Below are 19,590 nucleotides of genomic sequence, written 5' to 3'. Positions count from 1 at the left end.
TTTATATAATTCAAAGAAAAATAACTTTTGATATAAAAAGAAATCTACAATGAATATTCACAAAAATAATATTATATTTGGTTTGTATCATATAAGAAGAATTTGCATAATAATTCTCATAGAAGATAGAAAAATTCGAGTTAAAAATACTTAGAATTATTTTTGTAAATTTTTGACATATAATTTTTTTTCAAAAGGTGAATTGCTCATTAATCAGTCATAACTTATAATGAGGGATAGTAGATTTGTGAATTAAACGGACTAGATGTAGCTTTTACAATGAGTTTTATTGAATAATTTTCGAATAGTGCCTTTCCTAAACCCCACTTATTTTAGTACTCTTTTAACTCTCCCCATTCATTATCTATATATCTAAATTTTTTTATTAATTTAATTTTAGCATTAAAACAAGTCTGTCCTTTATTTATTACCCCCTTTACAACATCAATTTATTTTCAATATACTTTCTAAGAACCTTATTTTCAGAAAATAATGCACATTTTAAAATTCTTCAATGACCTTGTTTAGAAATAATTTTAATTCATTTCATTTCTATTTATAAATGACTATTAATTCAAATAACCCCTTTTCTTTGGTGGTAACTATTTTACTATTAATATCCTCTATTAAGTTATTTTGTTACTCCTTAAGTTATTTTGTACAAATGCAATATGGGAATTCTACGAATTATTTTAGGCTATCTAATTTTGGAAATCAATTTGTTCAGAAAGAATACTGATCATAAGTAATTTCAGTCAAATCTTTTATCCATAATTCGATAATCATGGTTCTTTTTACAAAGTGTGTACTTTTAAACATCATTTGTGATAGATATTTAAAGTGTGTGTTCTTTATTTTGTTTCGATATCTATATGAAGTCACATAACAATTATTCGCATTAATATCTAATTGCGCTTTATCAGCAACAATTTCACTTTCCTTCTTCTCAAGAAAATTATGCAATTGATTTCAACATTAAAATCATTCTGCATGGAACAGCACGCTATGTTAAATTATAAACTGCCGATGAAAAGATTTAAAGAATATAAACCATAATATTCGTTTGAGCTTATGAGATTGTTTCTTAATTTCTTTAATATTTCAGAGGGCTTTGTTTATAGATTTCGTAAAACATTTGATGAAATAAAAAAATAAATTAAAATTTATTACAATATCACCAGTGAATGCGAAAAAAAATAAGTGGAATCTTTATTCCTTAACTCTCAAAAGCGAAAAAGAAACGGGCAAATTAATCTTAACATAAGTAAAAGTCCGTGTGACTATATTATATTATATATATATATATATATATATCCGATGTTTTCTTTATTTTTGTGTAATACTTTATATATATGTTCCACATTTCATCCTAATCAATTGAGTAACTCAAATCAGCTTTTGCGCACTAATTATATAAGATAAAAAAAAAGAATTGTGACAACAGTTCAAAGGACAAAAATTAATTAAATATTCAATTAATAAGAAATTATACAAAATACTACTTTTCTTCTCACACTGAACTTCTCTGTCACTATCTTTTAAAATTTCGTTATTTAACAATGCTTTTGTTAGAAAAAAAAATAAAGGCTTTAATGATGCATCAAAGTAAGTTTACGTCCATGTCTAACTCAAACGAAGTCCAGAAAAGTAAAGCTTTTGTAAGCATATCAATTTTTTTTTATTGCTGATATTATAATATACTATACAAAAGTAGTTTTTACTTTTAAAATATTATTCGTGAAGGGATTTTAATCCCAAGCAACGCCAGATAGATTAGTATTTGACTAAATAACGAAAAATGTTCGAATTTCATTTCAATAATGCAGGTGTATAATTTAAAATTATCCATTAAACTATTTTTTGAAAATTGATAAAACTAAAAAAACATCTGGCAATTAAAATTAATATTTTCGGAAGGATAATTTAAGGAATAATGAGGATGTGTATTTCATTATATTTGTGTAATATTATCTTAATGCCAAAAATGTAATAATTTTAATTATTAAATTAACATTCTATTAAAAACTTCAAAAATTCCTTTTTTACAACCCTCTAAATTATATTTAACAAATTCAATAACCCTGTATCAAGCGCTCGTCTTGTAGAATGCAACATAAACATTCGTTTTCATTACAAGAAGGTATAAAATAAAATACATTTTCTAAACAAAAATGTTACCACTTACAAAGTTGGGATCTTATGAGGAATAGCTTTTGCAAATGTATTAGAAACTCTCTCGATTTAAATTATATCTCAAACCCATAACTAAATTAAATTTAGAACCTATTTCTGTACCAGTTGCCAAATGCTTTGTGACAAAGATTCTAAAAATATATGTAAATTTTTATTTTTTTTCAGAGAATAAAATTGGCAGTCATTCACATTTTACGCTTTTTTAGTATTTTGCATTCAGAGTTTCTTTGAAATATTTCTGCGTATAACTTTCAACAATTAAAGAAGAATTTAATTGAAGAAGGATGCCAACACTAAGAATTGCCAAGAATCGAAAAATGCCTTATTATTCTTATATCCTTTTAGACAAAAATTATTCACTGTGCATCACTAAGTATAGAATCAATTCATATTCTCTTTATATACAGCAGATTAATTGCATCCTTTAAACTATTGGCCGTTGAGCACTATGCAGTAGGTAAATAATTGGCATAGTTACATTTGCTTGTGATTGTAACAACACAACAATAAACTAAGTTAAATATGATCTAAAATAATTTTTTACGTTGCTTAAACATTACTACATGAATAAAAAAAACTTTAATAAATATAATTTAAAAATTACATAACTGCCCATATATGCAAAACCAAATTAGTATTTGAAAAAAAATCAGTCAAATATTATTGTAACATAAAATTATGAGGATTAAATAGAATATGGAATAGGTGCTTGTTTATATTTTTGAAAAAAAATTTAAGTGGCAATTAGTCTGATTAAAGTTTTATAGCTCTGTGATTTTAGAGCTCTGCCATTAAAATAAATAATCGAATTTGCTGTATTATGTTCACAACTGTATGGAAAATGCTAATTTTTTATGAATATATAAAGGATATTTATTTTCGAAATGAAATTGTTTCCATTCCTTCAGTTTTGTAAAAGTGATTGTAAACAATTGTTTAAGAACCAAGTTTGAGGGAAATTTAGACCGATATAGTTGCAACATATGCGCTTACTGGTTTTTTATTTTTACTTCCAAAGAGCAAACATAAAAAACATAATCGACTATTTATTCGACAATCAAACTGCGTGATTTAGATTAATAAATCCGCTTTTCAAGTTAAAACCGTCAAACAAATAAAAACAGTTGAATATCAGAAAACCAAGAGCATGTGATCGTTAAAGAACGGGATAATTTTTACTTTCTCGCGTATGAAATATTCAAAGCAATTTCTAAGGCTTTTTTTTACGTTTGTTTGTTTTTTGTTACGTTTCTAAGGCTTTTTTTTTCTTTCTTGTATACAAAATATACTAAGAGAGATTATTGTAATAATCGTGCTTTAGATCTTCCTGACCCGAAAAACGCATTTTTTGAGCGAATAAAAAAAAGGGGGCCTTATTGCAAAATCAATAGACAACATCTCAAAAGAAAAGATATTAATAATATTATCGATAAAAAACGGAGAAACAGAATTCATGCATATTTTTTTTATTGGAAATGGATCACTTTTAATCAGAAAGCTGCAATGTGTACAGTTTTCTATGATGAACCGCATTTTTAAAATAGATATTGGTTCCCAGTTGAGTGTGCTCTGATATGAATTTGAATCGTATGATATCAGTTTCCATAATAATTTTAGAAAAACAATCTATTATGTAAATCGAATGCTGTGTATATGTGTCGCTTAATCATAGATCCCCCTTTTATTTCCATGACTTTAAATATATGTGGCGATTCTTAGAAATTTTTTAAGCATGCTGATTAAATTCACAACGAATGATATTATTTCGTTTGAGTTTTTATAAAAAATAACAAGAAAGTATTCAAAAAAAGAAAAATTTTAGTGTACGAATTAAGAAATGTTTTATTTATAGAATCTTCCTTGAACGATGTTCTTTGGAACTCCCTCCCGTAAGAGAGAATTGATAGGTTAACATGATTCTGATTTAAGATTGTATTTAAGCCTGCTTTTGATACATACATATTTTTTTATTTCATTAAGTTAAGTACAGCAAGGAAAGAGTTTTGAAAATAATGTTTATACTATTAGTAAATTAAGTTTCAAACATTTAACATTAAGTTTACCATTTTATATCAAGACGGAAGACTCGATAGAAATGCCAAAAATATTTTTAAATGGCTGTTTAAAGATAATTGATTAATTTAAAAAAATATATCCTGAAAAAAATTGCTGGGAATAACTGACTTATGGTTAAAATATCAACAACAAAATCTAAGGCGTAGCATTATTATTTTTATTATTTCATTCGAAAATGATTTCTTTACAGTTCAAAATAAATAACAGAAACCTTGGAAATGAAATAAAATTCTTCTAACAATGGACAACTTGATTAATTTTTTTCAACGTTGTTTTACATTTTCCTTTATTATGTTAAGGTTTCTTGATTCTATTATTTTTTAACATTAAAAATAGAGAAGTTACTGTAACCGTGAAAAATTGTCATTTCGAAATAGTGAGGAATTTCTGTGTTTTCTACTTACTTCGATCGTAAAAACTTATTCTGGATTTGCACTTGTATGTGTTGGGACTCGAGCATTTAAAGACAATACATTAATTTTTTAGAGTTTTGTACTAAAGACAGTCGGTAAACTTGACTTTCCAATACTGAAACAAAATTATTTATGAATTCTCTTTATACAAGCATCTTAATCTGAAAGCAAATGCAGCGATCGAAAAAAAAAAAAAAAAGAACTTCCGCATTTTTTTACTTTCTTGTATGCGAAATATACGATGAGAAAATATTGTGTTCTTAAAATATTCAACCGCAATATTTTGATGAATCGTCGCATTTCAAATGATCTTCAGTCAACAACATAGAATTTATTATTATTAACATACTTTTCTCACTGACTTATTTTATACAAATTTTGCAATCGATTTCAAATTAACTTCCCGATGTATTAGAAACTTTAACCATAGTTCAGAACTGGAGGGCAAAGCAATATTAGCTCTCTCTTCTGTGTTTATTTGTGTCTTTGGGACAAATTTTGCAGTCGGTTAAAAAATTTCATTACCGACATATGATGGTGTAACAAGTCGTTAGCTTATCGGGAAGTTATTTTCTAAATCAATTTTAAAATTTCACGCACAAGCGAATATAAGAAAATAATTATTTAAATAAAAAATTACTATACCACGTTTTGAAGGCAGACTAAAAATTATAAAAAAATTTCTTTTATTACCATACAGATTTATTATCCCAAACCAATTTCTTCCCCGCTCAACCCCCCCCCTTCCAAGTGTATTCCTGAAAATTTGTGATTGTCAATTTAGGAATCAATATGGAGGGTTATAAATCTGAATGGGGCTAAGAGCTTATTTTATACTTCTCAGTCCGTTTTCAAAGCGTGCTATATTAAAATTCTTTTTTATTTAAATAATTATTTAGAATTATGTCTACCTGCCTGTGAATACGCAAACTCAAAACACACGTCTGTCAGATAAATAGACTGTAATATAAATTCACACCAAATTTGCAGATCAGTGTCAAATGTTGGATGAAATTTGCTGAATGGGATCTTACTTTTATCCGGTCGTACGTCAATATGATCATTCATAAACACAACGAATTAGAAAAAATAAAATTTGATATATGTTTTATCGCCCAAATTGCAGATCTGAGCGAAAATCTGGATAAATTCACTAAAAGATAGACTGTGTAGATGGAGCTTATTTTTCTGTGAGTATGTTGAAATATTATACAGAAAGGTCTCAAAGTATCCGAACACATTTTGGTAAATGGTCTTGATATCAAATTTCAGGTCTGTAATGAAATTCTGTGGAAAACCCGAAGAGGAACTGTTCCAAAATGAATTCTTGTTTGTTCTAAACAATAATGTTCTCTAGATAATTATGCTGAAATAAAACGCTCTGTGTTTAAGTATCTAAGAATTCTTAATGTTTTCGTTCGATGTGAGAAGTGACGAACTTTTTCTCCTATTATTTCAGAGTTGAAGACGGCATTTTCGATGCTGGATAAAAACCAAGATGGACGTGTTAACCTCAGCGAAATGAAACACATGCTATCGAGTTTAGGAATCCGAATAGAAGACAGCATAGTGGAGGCTCTCATGAAACAAGCCAGTGAAAGAGGTACGATACTAGATTACAATCACCTATTCTTTTGTACTGTTTCTAAATTACCGTTTCCGCATCCAAGTTCTTTATTATACAGTGTATATACCACCAAACAAACTGGACAAAGTACATAAAATCTCCTTGCTTTGAGTTTATAAAGATTGTTAAAAGAATCCTACGTCTATGACGCGTAGTTTTCGAGTAAAATACAAAAGAAAAAGTATGGCGTAGAATCCGACATAATAATAAATTTTATCGAACCTCACAAAATTGCTGAGCGGATGAGGAAAAATGTTTTTAAAGAATATAAGATTGAAAAATTAAAATTACGCACCACAGGTTTAGAAAAGATGAGACATTTTAAAAAGAAAAGGAAGTAGACACTCGCTTGCTAAAAAAAGCAACCTCTGCTGTTCAATCACTTTAAAATTATTGAATATCACTGTTGCTAGATTGACGAGATGGAGTCCATTTGTGAGACAGGCCTAATCACCAGATCTGACTCCTTTCGATTACTTTTTGCTATAGGGACAACCGAATGAATTTATATATCTAATTTTCATTTATTTAGAATGCGACTTAGCTGCTCATCTGTATGCTGCCTTCAATTTTGTCACTACCGGATGCTTTGAAATGGCAAGAGGTCATACTGAGCATCTATTTATGCAAATTCCATGTACTATATAAATATATGTGGAATATATTAAAAAGCAGAAATAGTGAACTTTTTTGCACCTGATGTTACATTTTGCTTTTTTTTTTCAGAAACTGTGTCTAGAGTACTACTTTAGATAATTTTTATCTCAGATCGAGAATTTTAGTTCATCATAGTTTGTCCAATAATGTTTGAAACCCCTTTGTTACCATTTTGAAAATGAATCAATCAATGAACTAATAAATATCTCATTAAATGATTAACGAAAGCTGAAATTTTCAGCTTAAACATTTCTTTATCGCTCATATTCCACAAATATAGTCAATAGTGAATTCTACAGTAAAACCTTTCTAAATGTGGCTTCTTTACGTACTGCCCACAGCCATCAATGATCAAACTTCTCAAATGCCCAGTTGTTTTGCTTGGAATTTTCTGTCCATGGTCATAATATTAAAACAAACATAGGAATAGCCATTTTGAATGGCAAGGTCGTTCACATGTCTACCGTCCTTAAAATTCGTTTGTTTCATCGACTTGATTTTATAGCCATTTTATTAAAAGAAATGTAAAAAAATAGGTTGACAGAAAGAACTTACATTAAAAAATATCCTGGAACTCAAACTGAAATTAATAATCTTTTTCCAATTGTAGAGTGAAATATTGCTACTTATTTTACTAATACTACTTCGCCTCCTATAAAGAACAGAGATTCAGACTATAAGACTATAATTTAAAAAAATCATTAATTAATGAGGTTTGATGGAAATGGGGGCTACATTTAATTTACATATTGACAAAGTGATATGGTCATTATCCTAAATATTGGCATTGTTTGAATATTTTATAAAACAACTTTAAATATAATTAAATAACTTTCATAATGAAAGATAAACATAAAAATGCTATACTAAAACCAATAATTGATAAAATATAAAAATGACATTGTTTTAATATTTAGTCCATTAAGGGAAAATTATTATTGAATATGTTTAAGCTTATATGTTTCAATAAAAATAAAAAAGTATTTTGCATTATTTAAATACATTTGCAGTGATTGAGATATTGAAATTATACATAAGAAAAGATTTATTCTTTCATTGTGTATCGTTTCACAAATAAATTTGAATTATTTGAGATAAAATTCCTGAAATTTTATCTCAAGAGAAATAATTGCAATTTGGACAGAAAACTCTAGTGTTCTTACAAAACATTCATTACACACACACACACAAAAAAAAAAAAATAGGAATATCTGATTGGGTTAAAAACTAATAAATTTTAACACTGAGGTATTAAAATTGTTGTTTAAGATATTAAAATTAATTGTTGAATAAAATGTAAATTTGAGACAATCCGTCAAGGCATAAGCAAAATAAAACAGCTATAACAGCATATGAGCTTATCAAGGTGCACTTTATTTTACTATTTACAATCTCATATGTACGTAAAAATTACATTTTGTATTTTATTCGAGTATTTTTGATATTCTTTTTAGACGATGGCCTTGTCAGTGAAGAGGAGTTTCTGAGATGGATGGCGTCTCAGGAAGAGATAGGAGGTCAGGAGGACGACTTAATGGACGACTTGCTGGCTGCATTTCGAGTGTTTGATAAGGATGGAAACGGGTACATAACCAAAGTGAGTGCAATTAGTTGAGTTTTTTTTTGTTAGCTCTTGTTAATTCATTTTTTAATTATATAGTATTGTAAATCACAAGAACAAAGTGTTATTTATCATATGGGTTTAAAAGAATATTTTTCCGAATTTCAGTAGATAGAATTTCAATTTTTTTCATATATACCGAATTATTTTATAATATTAATTCATTTAATATAATTTCTCAATGTTAAATTTTATTGAAAATAGTATATGATTTAAATGGAAAATATGGAGTTGTATAAGTTTCACATTCATACAAGAAAAGAAATATTAATAACTAATACTTAATACGTTTTGAATTTACCTATTTAATACTTTTTGAATACTTTACAATTTTTGAAAATTCGTTTACTATCACCTGAATGGATTTAAAAATATAAATAATATCTTTTCATTGAAGAGTGAAAATCTTTTACAAAATGCGTATGAAAATAGACAAAATCTAAAATCAATCAAAGTGGAAATTTTGTAAGTGTGATATCGGATATGAATGTGACTAAGATGCTATGGACTTAGAACTAAATATTCGTAATTGATGGATAAATTCTCACAATTACGAACATTTTACAGTTATTTTCAATTCATTTCTCTGTTTTAAGCGGGATAAGCAAGTATATAAATCATAAATAGCTTTTTTTTTATTTTAATGATAGTCTTTTCCCTTTGTTTCAGACATTCATAAATTTTTATCAATTACAAAATGTCAATTCATTTTGAAAAAACTTTTTTCATACTTGTTTCTAAAATTTCAGTAGTTATAAAATCAGAATTTTTTGTATGTAGGTAGCGATTGCGTGCACGACTTTTTGAAACATTTTATCTCAGTTCGCTTTGTAACAAATTTAAATTTAATGTCGTTATGGCATGAAGACTTGAAATGAAATTAATGGGACATTTTTGAAAAGATGTGCAAGATGAAAAAGTCTAAAAGTACTTTCAGTCTTGTCATAAAATATACATAATTAAACAATCATGTAATCTTTATTATACCCGAGTGATATAAACCGTAATTGAAGTATTTTACGATATCACGAGATCATATTATAAGGAATTTCTTAGACGATCATACAACATATCAAAAAATTGATTGGTACTGCATAAAATGATGCACCTGTTCAGCTGGAACAAAATGCTACACATAATTAATAATAACTTAATTGCTTTTATATTGAATACGGTTAGTTTTATTTAAAAAAACACGGTTAAATAATTTTCTTATTCATCCTTAAAATTTCCACCAGAATTTTTCTGAGAAAGCGAGAATTCAATTATAATTTTAGAAAAGTACCCGAAGATTGTACATGATTTAAAATGTCAATTATACGTTTAAAGTTCATGTTAAAAATAACTAAAATAGGTGAGAATACATATTTAAATTCATTTGCCTACAGTCTAGATAACTAATTAAAGGTAAAATAAAAAAAGAGATAATCAATCATTTACAAAAAATTTTTTAATCAATCCGCTTAGTACTAAAAGGTTGCAAAAAAATCAACTCAGTTTGTTGATTTTCAGCTTCCTTCAGAAATGTAATTTGTATTCTTGATGAGTAAATTTGGAAAATATTCCCTGATTTCTTACCAGGATGAAAAAGCCCATTGAAGAGTAAAACAGGAGCTTCATTTAAAAAAATTTGCATAATGGATATTGAGCTTTCGAATGGATATGAGCACGCAAATAGTTTTGTTTTCATGAAGCGATATATTTATCATTCTAAAAAGATACTAAAAGCAATATAGTCCAGATAACATGTTCTCTATAGATAAATTAATTGTTTAGTTATAGTGTTTGAAAATGCTTTTTTTACATTTCAGGACGAGCTTAAAATGGCCATGGATCTAATTGGTGAACCCGTCACGGAAGCTCAGCTTGATGACATGCTGAAAGCCATAGATATAGATCACGATGGCCGTATCAATTATGAAGGTAGAGGATTTTCTTTGTTATTGGAATTTATTAATATCCCATAAAATACTGTTTTTTGGATTTATTTTTTAAAAATTACAGTTTTCATAATTTTTTTCAGTATTTTAGCCCAATATTTACCCCGTATGTTTTTTTAGAGTAAATATTCTACTAATCATTGGTATTTTTGCAAGAATCATTGGATTCTTGCAAAAATTTCAGACATATTTATCAATTTTGTTAGCTTCTAGTCGTTACCAAATATAATACTCGATGTTTGTGAATTCCAGATATAAATATATTAGAAATAACATTATGCGTTTTTATATTGAGAAAATTACACATATCAAAAATATTTTTATACAAGCATTTAATAATTTGAAAAGCTTGTATATTATAGATCATAGCATTTAAAACGAAAGTATTTTTTAGCTAAACAGTTCAGTAAATAAACTTCTGAGAATTTTTACATTTGTTTTTAAGGAAATTTTTATATTTTTGTTATTTTGCATTTTCTACATTATTAAATTTTACACTGTTATATATTAATTAGAAATATAGACAGCTTAACTGTAATTTAAGTTTGATAATTAACCTGAAAAACAGAGTTTTACTCTTTATGCAAAAGTGACGAAATATGATGAAGTTGCAAAAATATATTTTTATATGTAGCAATCATTTTTCTAGGTCTTAATATACAACTAATATAAATATCGAAAAGTTAAAGTTTGTACATAGAAAATTATATAATCATTATATAATCCTCATTCTAACTCTTATCACTTTATTGATAAGTATTTTTAACACTATGTTTTGTATCAGGATTGCGAATATCTGCAGGTCAAAGGTACGCTTTTCTCCGCGGTATAACTGACTATCAAATAAATATGTGAACGCAACGCCCAAAATTCTACGTCTCTGAAAATTCCATGACTAGATATTTTTGGTTCTTTTTCAAATAATTGTGAATACCAATAAAAAAAGATTAGCATTTGAAACTGTAAATAATTCACCTCCACGCGTTTAAATAATTCCACAAATGCTGCTAAACACTTCGAAAGTTAATAACCATTTGAAAACAGCTGTGGAGTATTAGTTATGTTTATACTGAAAAAATAATTATCTTGCAAAAGAATTTTTATGAGTTGCCCTCTTTAATATGCATCCAAATTATGCCAATGGTATAGTTCTCTCAGTATCAATTATAACTTTATAAATCTTGTATGCCTAAAATATAATTCAAATAAGCATATATCTATATTCATAGATTTCTTTTCAAATATAAGTTTAGTTTACCCTAACTTTGGTGGGAAGTATGCTTCCCACCAAATTTATCAATCTTTGTATGAAATTATGTAGGTTGGCATCAGTTCTGACAAATTTTTTTAGACAGACAAACTTAGATGCTTCAGTTCTTTATCTTACACAAAATGATGTGTCTTTATTTGTTACTTAATTATTAATTAACCAAATTAATTAATGAATCAAATTAAATTTATCTAATAAGCTAAATGAATCCCTTTTATTATTCTAATTTCAAGCAAAAAAATATTTTAACATAATATGACTAGAAAAAAATGGCCCTGTAAAGGGTTAATAAAGAGCAGGAATATTTGAAACTCAAAAGCTATCGAAACAAATCGTTTCTTCTATGACATGAATTCATACATAACTCCTTTGCTTATTAAAATTTCAAAACAAAAAAGTAAACAGTATAAATACATAGTAGTTCTTTATTGAGTTAGTTTCATTAATAATTTCTTATTTTTCTTCCAGAATTTGTGAAAATACTTCTTTGAAAAAAAATGGCCGTCGAGCTCCATCATGAGACAGAAACATTCGCGTCACAATGCACATAACATCTCTGGGACATAAACTGATATATTGTTTTGTGATAAAATGTGCACGTGTATTTCAAAATACCTTTTATTTATTTATAGTGGCTTGGAGAAAAAAAATGAGGCTTTTCTTCGAGAAAAAATAATTGTGTATATATTGTCAAAACTTTTAAGTATTATTTTTCGTAAAATATCGGCACGAGTGTGCTAAGAGTTTAAAAAAATATTTATTGTCAATGGAAAGTTACAGTCAGTTAGTCCTGTTTTTGGAGCTTTGTTTGCTTAGATATTTACAGAGAAAAAAATTACTAAAGCTTTTGTTGGATATTTTTATATTTAAGTATTAATATAGATACTTATAGATATCTATTCAATTGCTTAGACTTATTTTAAAGTATTAGCCAACTGGTGAATTAAATATTTAGTGGAGTCATACCTACTTATACTGCAAAAGAGAATTATTTCTTCAATAACAGGAAAACAAAATAAGGTTATTTAATATATGATGAATGAAATCAAATCAACAATTTGATAGAAAAATAATTCAAAATGTTCTAATTCCTATAATTAAAGTGTGCATTTGATTTTTTCATTTAAATGAGTGTTGAGGATAAAGTTCGGAAATTAGTATTACTTTATATTTATGTAGACAATTTTCATAATAGCAAGCACTTTCGTGCATTTGCGAGAACTGAGTAACATATTTAAATAAGTTTCTTATTTCCATTCTGCCTGTAAATTAGGAAGACTATTTACAGGCTTACTATTGCTCTATTTGTATCATTTTATAGTTAAGTAGAAAGCTCGGCGACATGCGTTCAACTCCTTGGTAACGTCAGATTCACCAACAAATTAGATGTCATGTAATATTTATTGAAAATGATATAATTTTGAAATATTTATTGAAAATTTTTAAATATTCCTTCTTTATGACAGAACATAGTTCATATCTTCGACAACCAATTATGTCACTACTTTGAAGAGAATTCAAGAACAAACAAGGGGGAACTAGTTGGTTTCAATAAATTATATGAACAAAAATAATTTCTCGTTTTTGTAAAATGATAATCGTCTTTCTAATTTCAGTAATAAAAATTAACTGTGATGAAAATACACCATTAAAATTATTTTTAAGAATCTCGACTTATTTGAGTCGAGGAGGAGGGAGAACCCTTATTTTTCCCTTTGTTGTTAACTTCTAAAAATCTATTCAGTGTCACAATTTTTTTTCGTTAAATCATCTTGAAAGAGATTTAATATTCCGAATAATATTATAATCACGAATTTTCTTTTTGTAGTTGCCGGTACAGTTTTTATGCGATCAGGAATACAATACATATCAGAAAGCTTAAAAGCTGAAGTATCATTATCGTATATATTTCAAAACGTTTTATTAGGATGCAGTTATGCAATCGGGTATCATATGCCATTTGATGAATTTTAGGTTCGTTATTGCAAAACTTGCAATCAACAATATGTCATCTACAAGTTGCAGAAGTTGGCTAACTAGAGTTTGTCAACACAAAAAGAAAAATAAATGGCTAAATTTTTTTCGAACTTATGAAAACGGTTATATGTCAAAGCATTTTTTTTAAAATTTGCTCTCGATTGCGTAACTGCGTTTATTTATCACAAAAGAAGCGCCTACTGACGAATATATCTATCAACTTCAAAACTATGTTTCATTTTTTTCTGTAAAAAGTTTGGATTTTTATGGTTGCATTTTCAACTACGACTGCTTGTGACTGACATTTTTGATACTGTATATTTGATTTCAACTTGTAGATAATTTTTGCATAATAAAAACTATTGCCTTATTTGCTTCTGATTGGTTTGCTTTAGGTTTCACCATTTCCTTAACCTCCAGCTGCTTATGCCGCTATTACCACGGGTTGATAATCAATCCATATTCTATTGCATCCCGCGCTTTTCGCAGTTTAGTGCGTTTATTTTTATTATATCATATTATTATTGTGTAGAATATAGTACCAGTTCACTTTGTGTGAAAAGTATTTGAACTTATTTGCAAACATCGCATCTAAATAAAGATTTTAAAAAATTACACCGACAGAGAGTTAATCGCAAGACTATCTAAATAATCTTACATTTCGTATTTCTTGTATGCTAAGATAATTATATTTTATCATCAAATGAGAATTATATTAAACTGCTTTATAAATAATAAATTTGTCATTTCACAACGTTTTATTCTAGAGAACAAAATAAGAATCACGACAGTTTCATCCATTTTACCTGAAAAATGGAAAGACTGCGGTAAAAAATATTTAATCAATATCGTTGCACTACAAACAATCTTCATTTCATCATAATTATTAAGTTGTATTGGAATAGAAATTTTGATGCTGTATAATCAAGAAAAATAATGTAAGAATTTATGAATGTTAGGATTTGAATATATTCTGATGAATAGAGTTCAGTAATAAGTTTTATGGGGAAAAAGATGCTAAAAACTATAAAAATATTCGATGGTAGAATTCGCAGTAAATATAATTTCAGTTCATGAGAAAAGGATTCTTATCGAAACGCCAAAATAAGTTGAGTTGCAATGAAAATATGAATAAGAAAAAGTATAAAGTTTGAATCTTTGATGTTATTAAATTTTGTTATGCATTAATTTCTGATATGTTTCGCTCATGATTAAATTTATACCAAGAGCTACTGGAGACAAACGTATAAGAGAATTTGCGTGGTTTTAGAAGACAAACTAAATAAACTAAACTTATAAGCAAAATTTGAAAATTTCAGAACACAATAATAATTCAAATAAATTATATATTTTGCCAGGATTTTTCATAACAAGTTGATTATTATGATGAATAGAAAAGAGGAAATCGAACAAATAGAATATATCAAATCAAATTTTTTGGTACATAATAATTATCGAACGGAATTTTCAAAGTTTAAAAAATAATAAATCAGAATTTTTATGCTGAAAAATTTTAATTCTATTAATGAAATTTAAAAAAATTTATATTAACATTCTATCAAAATTCAAAATTACATTAGAAATTTCTGTTCATTATATTTTATCACAAACAGAAAACTTAAAATAAGAACTATTAAATAACAATAAATCCCAATACTAAAATTTAATAGTATAGTTTCGAACTCATACAGTCTAAATATCGGTATAAATCTTTCGGATGAGAAACTATAAGTCTTTGATTGACTGACAGAATAACATATATTAGTTACTTGTTAATAAATGTTTTGACTATTTTGGCACTTTTCATTTATTATTCAAATAATATATACATTATACGCTTTGTTTAAATTGCCAATAGTGTAAAATTATACAAAAAAAACACATAATGTTTATGAATAAAATTTGTAATTAATAATATTCCAACTATCAACAAAAAGTATATGATTATATTTAGCCCTAGCCGCTTTTGGCAATTTGCTATTAGCCGGGTTGTGTTTTCTTTCAATTAAATTTCTTATGAACAGTTTGATATTTATTCACGATTTCATTATATATAGTAGAAAATATAGTAGTAGAAAATATACTAGTAGAAAGTAGCATAAATAATAGTAGAAAATATACTAGTAGAAAGTAGCATAAATAATAGTAGAAAATATACTAGTAGAAAGTAGCATAAATAATAGTAGAAAATATACTAGTAGAAAGTAGCATAAATAATAGTAGAAAATATACTAGTAGAAAGTAGCATAAATAATAGTAGAAAATGTACTAGTAGAAAGTAGCATAAATAATAGTAGAAAATGTACTAGTAGAAAGTAGATATAGTAGAAAATCACGCGATTATATATATAACACTAACGTACTTGGCACAGAAATCACTCTTATTACTTGTCTCGGAATGGTAGCAATGCAATGTAAACATATCGATGTGCGAAATTTTCAGCAGACTGCTTTATTCAGCGTTTTTACAACTGCACTTTACTAATTAAATACAATTATTATATTATAAAAATGCTGCTCCCTGCGTCAAACACTTCATTTAGTCTGAAGTTGTAAAAGAAATAAACCTTAATCGGAAAGTTTAATAATCGAGAGTGAAAATATATTTAACCATCATTATGGATACTCGCTATGACTTACCTACTTGAAATAGATGGCTTGAAAAAAAGAAGTGAGAGGTAAGAATTTATAGCAACAATGAGAGCTATCCTAGATGCAGGGAGCCAGAAATGTCATCAACAAATACAAAAGCGCTCACAAAAACAAATTGAAGTTTCAGTCAGTTAGCAGTTATAGGACAGTTTCGCTGATACGATTCAGTTCATGTTCAGGTTTCTGAGTTCAATTAAAGAGGTACAATAAAACAGAGAGTTCATGCAACACGGAGTGATGAAGTGAGTAGATATTGAAGTGCTTCATTGCTTGAAGAGAAACTTGAAGATTGGTTTTGTTTGCAGTTATTTTCCCCAGAACATTTTTGAAGGAGATATCTTGTTTATCTAATTGTAGAAAAGTCCACAACTTGTCTCTATAAAATGTATATTTTTTACATGAAAGGATTATGGGTTCAATATCATTAGTACTATTACACTCATGACAAAAAAGATCATTTTAGAGATTAAAACGATTCAAAAGTCCTGGTGTTATAATTGTTTTGTTGATTAGTTTCGCCAAACCAACATCTTCATTCCGATTTTTGGACCAGGAAGAGAGTGCTTGAATGCTAGAAATATCTGCTAAGGAGATGAAATATTTGCTGTTTCGATGATTATTGATTGTAATATGATGCATCACTTTTTTGAGGTTTGAAGCAATATTTTCAGGAGGCATGCATCCATTCAATCCAAGGCGTATTTTCTGTAACTTCTTTGGCTAAACGATTTACAAATTCTTTCCAGATTATGTTCGAGGGACCAAGTAACTTTAGAACGGATATTTTTTGGTTTGGATAAAGTTTCAACTTTTGACGCTATACGTTGAATAATTTTTTGACGACTGGATTTTTCAAGGATGTACGCGCAGAGTAGCTATCTATAAGAATCAGGTATTCATTTTCAGGAAAAACGAGAACATCTAGTGCTTCAGCAATGGCTAAACTTTCTGTAGTAAAAGGACAGGTTGGATTCGAATCATGAATTTTTGAATAGACGAAAAACCAGCAATTAAAGTGCATTCGAGTGTTTTGGATACATCAATAGCAGTAATAAAATGATCAGGAAAGAAATTCCGAATGCATTCATTAAAATAGTTATTAATTTCAATCAAAGGTAGATTTTTATTTTGAAATTTAAAATCCGCAAAGAAAATTTTGAAGTATTTAGATTTAGTCGATGGGATTTCAGGCAAAGTGATAATTTGGCAAAGTATTTCAGACAAAGATTTTAAAGGGTGTCCCACGTAAGAAACAGTTGTATACGTTGCAATTTCTTTCTTGGACAATTCAGCTATTGCACTTTTCTCTGGAGAAACTAGTTTCCAGTAATTACACCACTTGTTTCCAATGTGTTTTGAATTTTTTTTTATAATGATTTCCCAAGAATGATGGATACAAAAGACAAAGATGTCATCCGCAAAGAGAATACATTCAAGCCCTTCCTCTGTGGTATCATAGAAGTCATGCATAAAGATGACGAATAGAATGGGTGAAAGAACACTGCCCTGGGGTAAGTTCAGAGTTTTGATACTATAAGGAGACTGCTTCCAGCGAATCTGGAAAGTTCTGGGTTGAAGGAATTTGAACAACCACTTTGAAATGTTGTCTCTTATATCAAAGCATGTAAGCGTTTAAAAACAAGGCTGTCAATATGGACAGAATCATATGGACTTTTGATATCAAGATTTACACCAGCAAAGGTGTTTTTTGTTGTTGTTGTTGTTGTTCGTGAGTTTTTGTGATTTTTACCTGAATATTGTTAATAGCAGTTTAGTTATCTCTAAAGGGTATGAAACAATGTGAGCTATTGTGAAGCTTTTTGTTGCAAGTTAAATAATAAGTAATGTTCAAAGACTTTGCAAATACGTTCAAACACTTTGCAAAAAACTGAGGTTTGGGTGATTGGCCGATAGGAAAACACCTTTTGGTTTTGTCTTTGGATTCAGAATCGGGATGATTACAACGTGTTTCCAAAGGAGGTTAATTTAATGAAATATGGAAAACATCTTGAATTTCAGAGTTCAACAATGAAATCTATGATTGATTGTCTTTTTATGTCACAAGAGTCACTACAAGTCAAGCTGTGCCATAAATTGAATATTATACAAAAAAAATTAACAAAATTCAGGAAAAATGAATACAACAATTAAATAGCTGTCATTAAAATATATTAAGTTTTAAATTGGGGTAAAAATAAGTTTGTACAATAATATTTTGGGGAGTTATTGCGAAAAGATGACAAAATTTCGCTGAATTTTCAATTAATTAAAATTAATTTACAAATTTCTCCGAGGTGTTTCTCATTCTGTATGGCCTCAGATAAAATATATAATTTCGATAAAAGATGTCATTGCCATTCTCATACTTAGAATTTTTCATAATCTAAGTTACAAAACGGATTGATTGTTAAAATGTGGTGCAATGGAATTCAAAATTTATTTTACAGACTTCCTTGTGGAATCGAAAGATGGGATAAAATCTGATTAAACATAACTAGCATAGAAGAAATTCAGATTTAAAAAACAGAGACGCGATTTTGCTAATTAAAACCAGCGGTAGTGGTCTCCCAAAAACTTTCTTGCATACTCTCTAATAAATTTGTCATGCCAGAGAGCGCCTTACATGATAATGGCGTACAATAGTTACGAAAAAGCAGCTTTTGGTGTGAATTTAGCGTTTTTACTATATCTATTCTCTTATCCTTGGCGATTAATGTGGCGATTAATATTCAGATTGCAATTAATAGTGTCCGAAATTCGAATTTGTGTATTAGACACATTTTTCACAGCCGATTAAAACAAAAATTTGACACAAAACTGCTTTTGTAGTCACAGAATCCCATGCCTAATTTGATATATTTAAGCCAATGCGTTTTTGAATTATCGTGTTACATATTTCTAAAGGTGCAGACAGACAGATGGTCAACCCCTGGTTGGATTTGGCTCAAAACTTGAAGGTGTCTACAATATAAATATTAAATCTGTGTACGGAATTGTATCTATCCAGCTCCCTTTGTTTTGTAATTATCGTGTTAACTTATATTCGGACAGACAAACCGACTTCCTTTGAACAGATTTTACTCAAAATTTGATAGAAATCTGCAAATTTGGTTACCAAATTTTGTTTAGCTCAAAGCGTTCTTAAGTTATATTTGTCACAGACA

At 28.0% G+C, this 19,590-nt stretch overlaps 1 protein-coding gene across 3 annotated transcripts in view; it reads left to right on the top strand.

The window, feature by feature from the left end:
• Nucleotides 1-14,144, top strand: part of LOC129983757 (calcium-binding protein E63-1-like) — a 68,177-nt gene extending 54,033 nt beyond the window's left edge. For all 3 annotated transcript variants that reach the window (XM_056093373.1, XM_056093372.1, XM_056093371.1), the window contains exons 3-6: nt 6,142-6,285; nt 8,421-8,563; nt 10,399-10,510; nt 12,266-14,144. In XM_056093373.1, coding sequence (XP_055949348.1) covers nt 6,142-6,285; nt 8,421-8,563; nt 10,399-10,510; nt 12,266-12,288 — 422 coding nt within the window. In that variant the 3' untranslated portion in view covers nt 12,289-14,144. The remainder of the gene's footprint in view (nt 1-6,141; nt 6,286-8,420; nt 8,564-10,398; nt 10,511-12,265) is intronic.
• Nucleotides 14,145-19,590: the final 5,446 nt, after the last annotated feature.

This window comes from Argiope bruennichi, chromosome 9 (genome assembly GCF_947563725.1).
Source record: "Argiope bruennichi chromosome 9, qqArgBrue1.1, whole genome shotgun sequence".
In the NCBI taxonomy this organism is placed as follows: Eukaryota; Metazoa; Arthropoda; class Arachnida; order Araneae; family Araneidae; genus Argiope; species Argiope bruennichi.
Note: the sequence above shows the minus strand (reverse complement) of the source record. Positions and strands in the feature narration are given on the sequence as shown.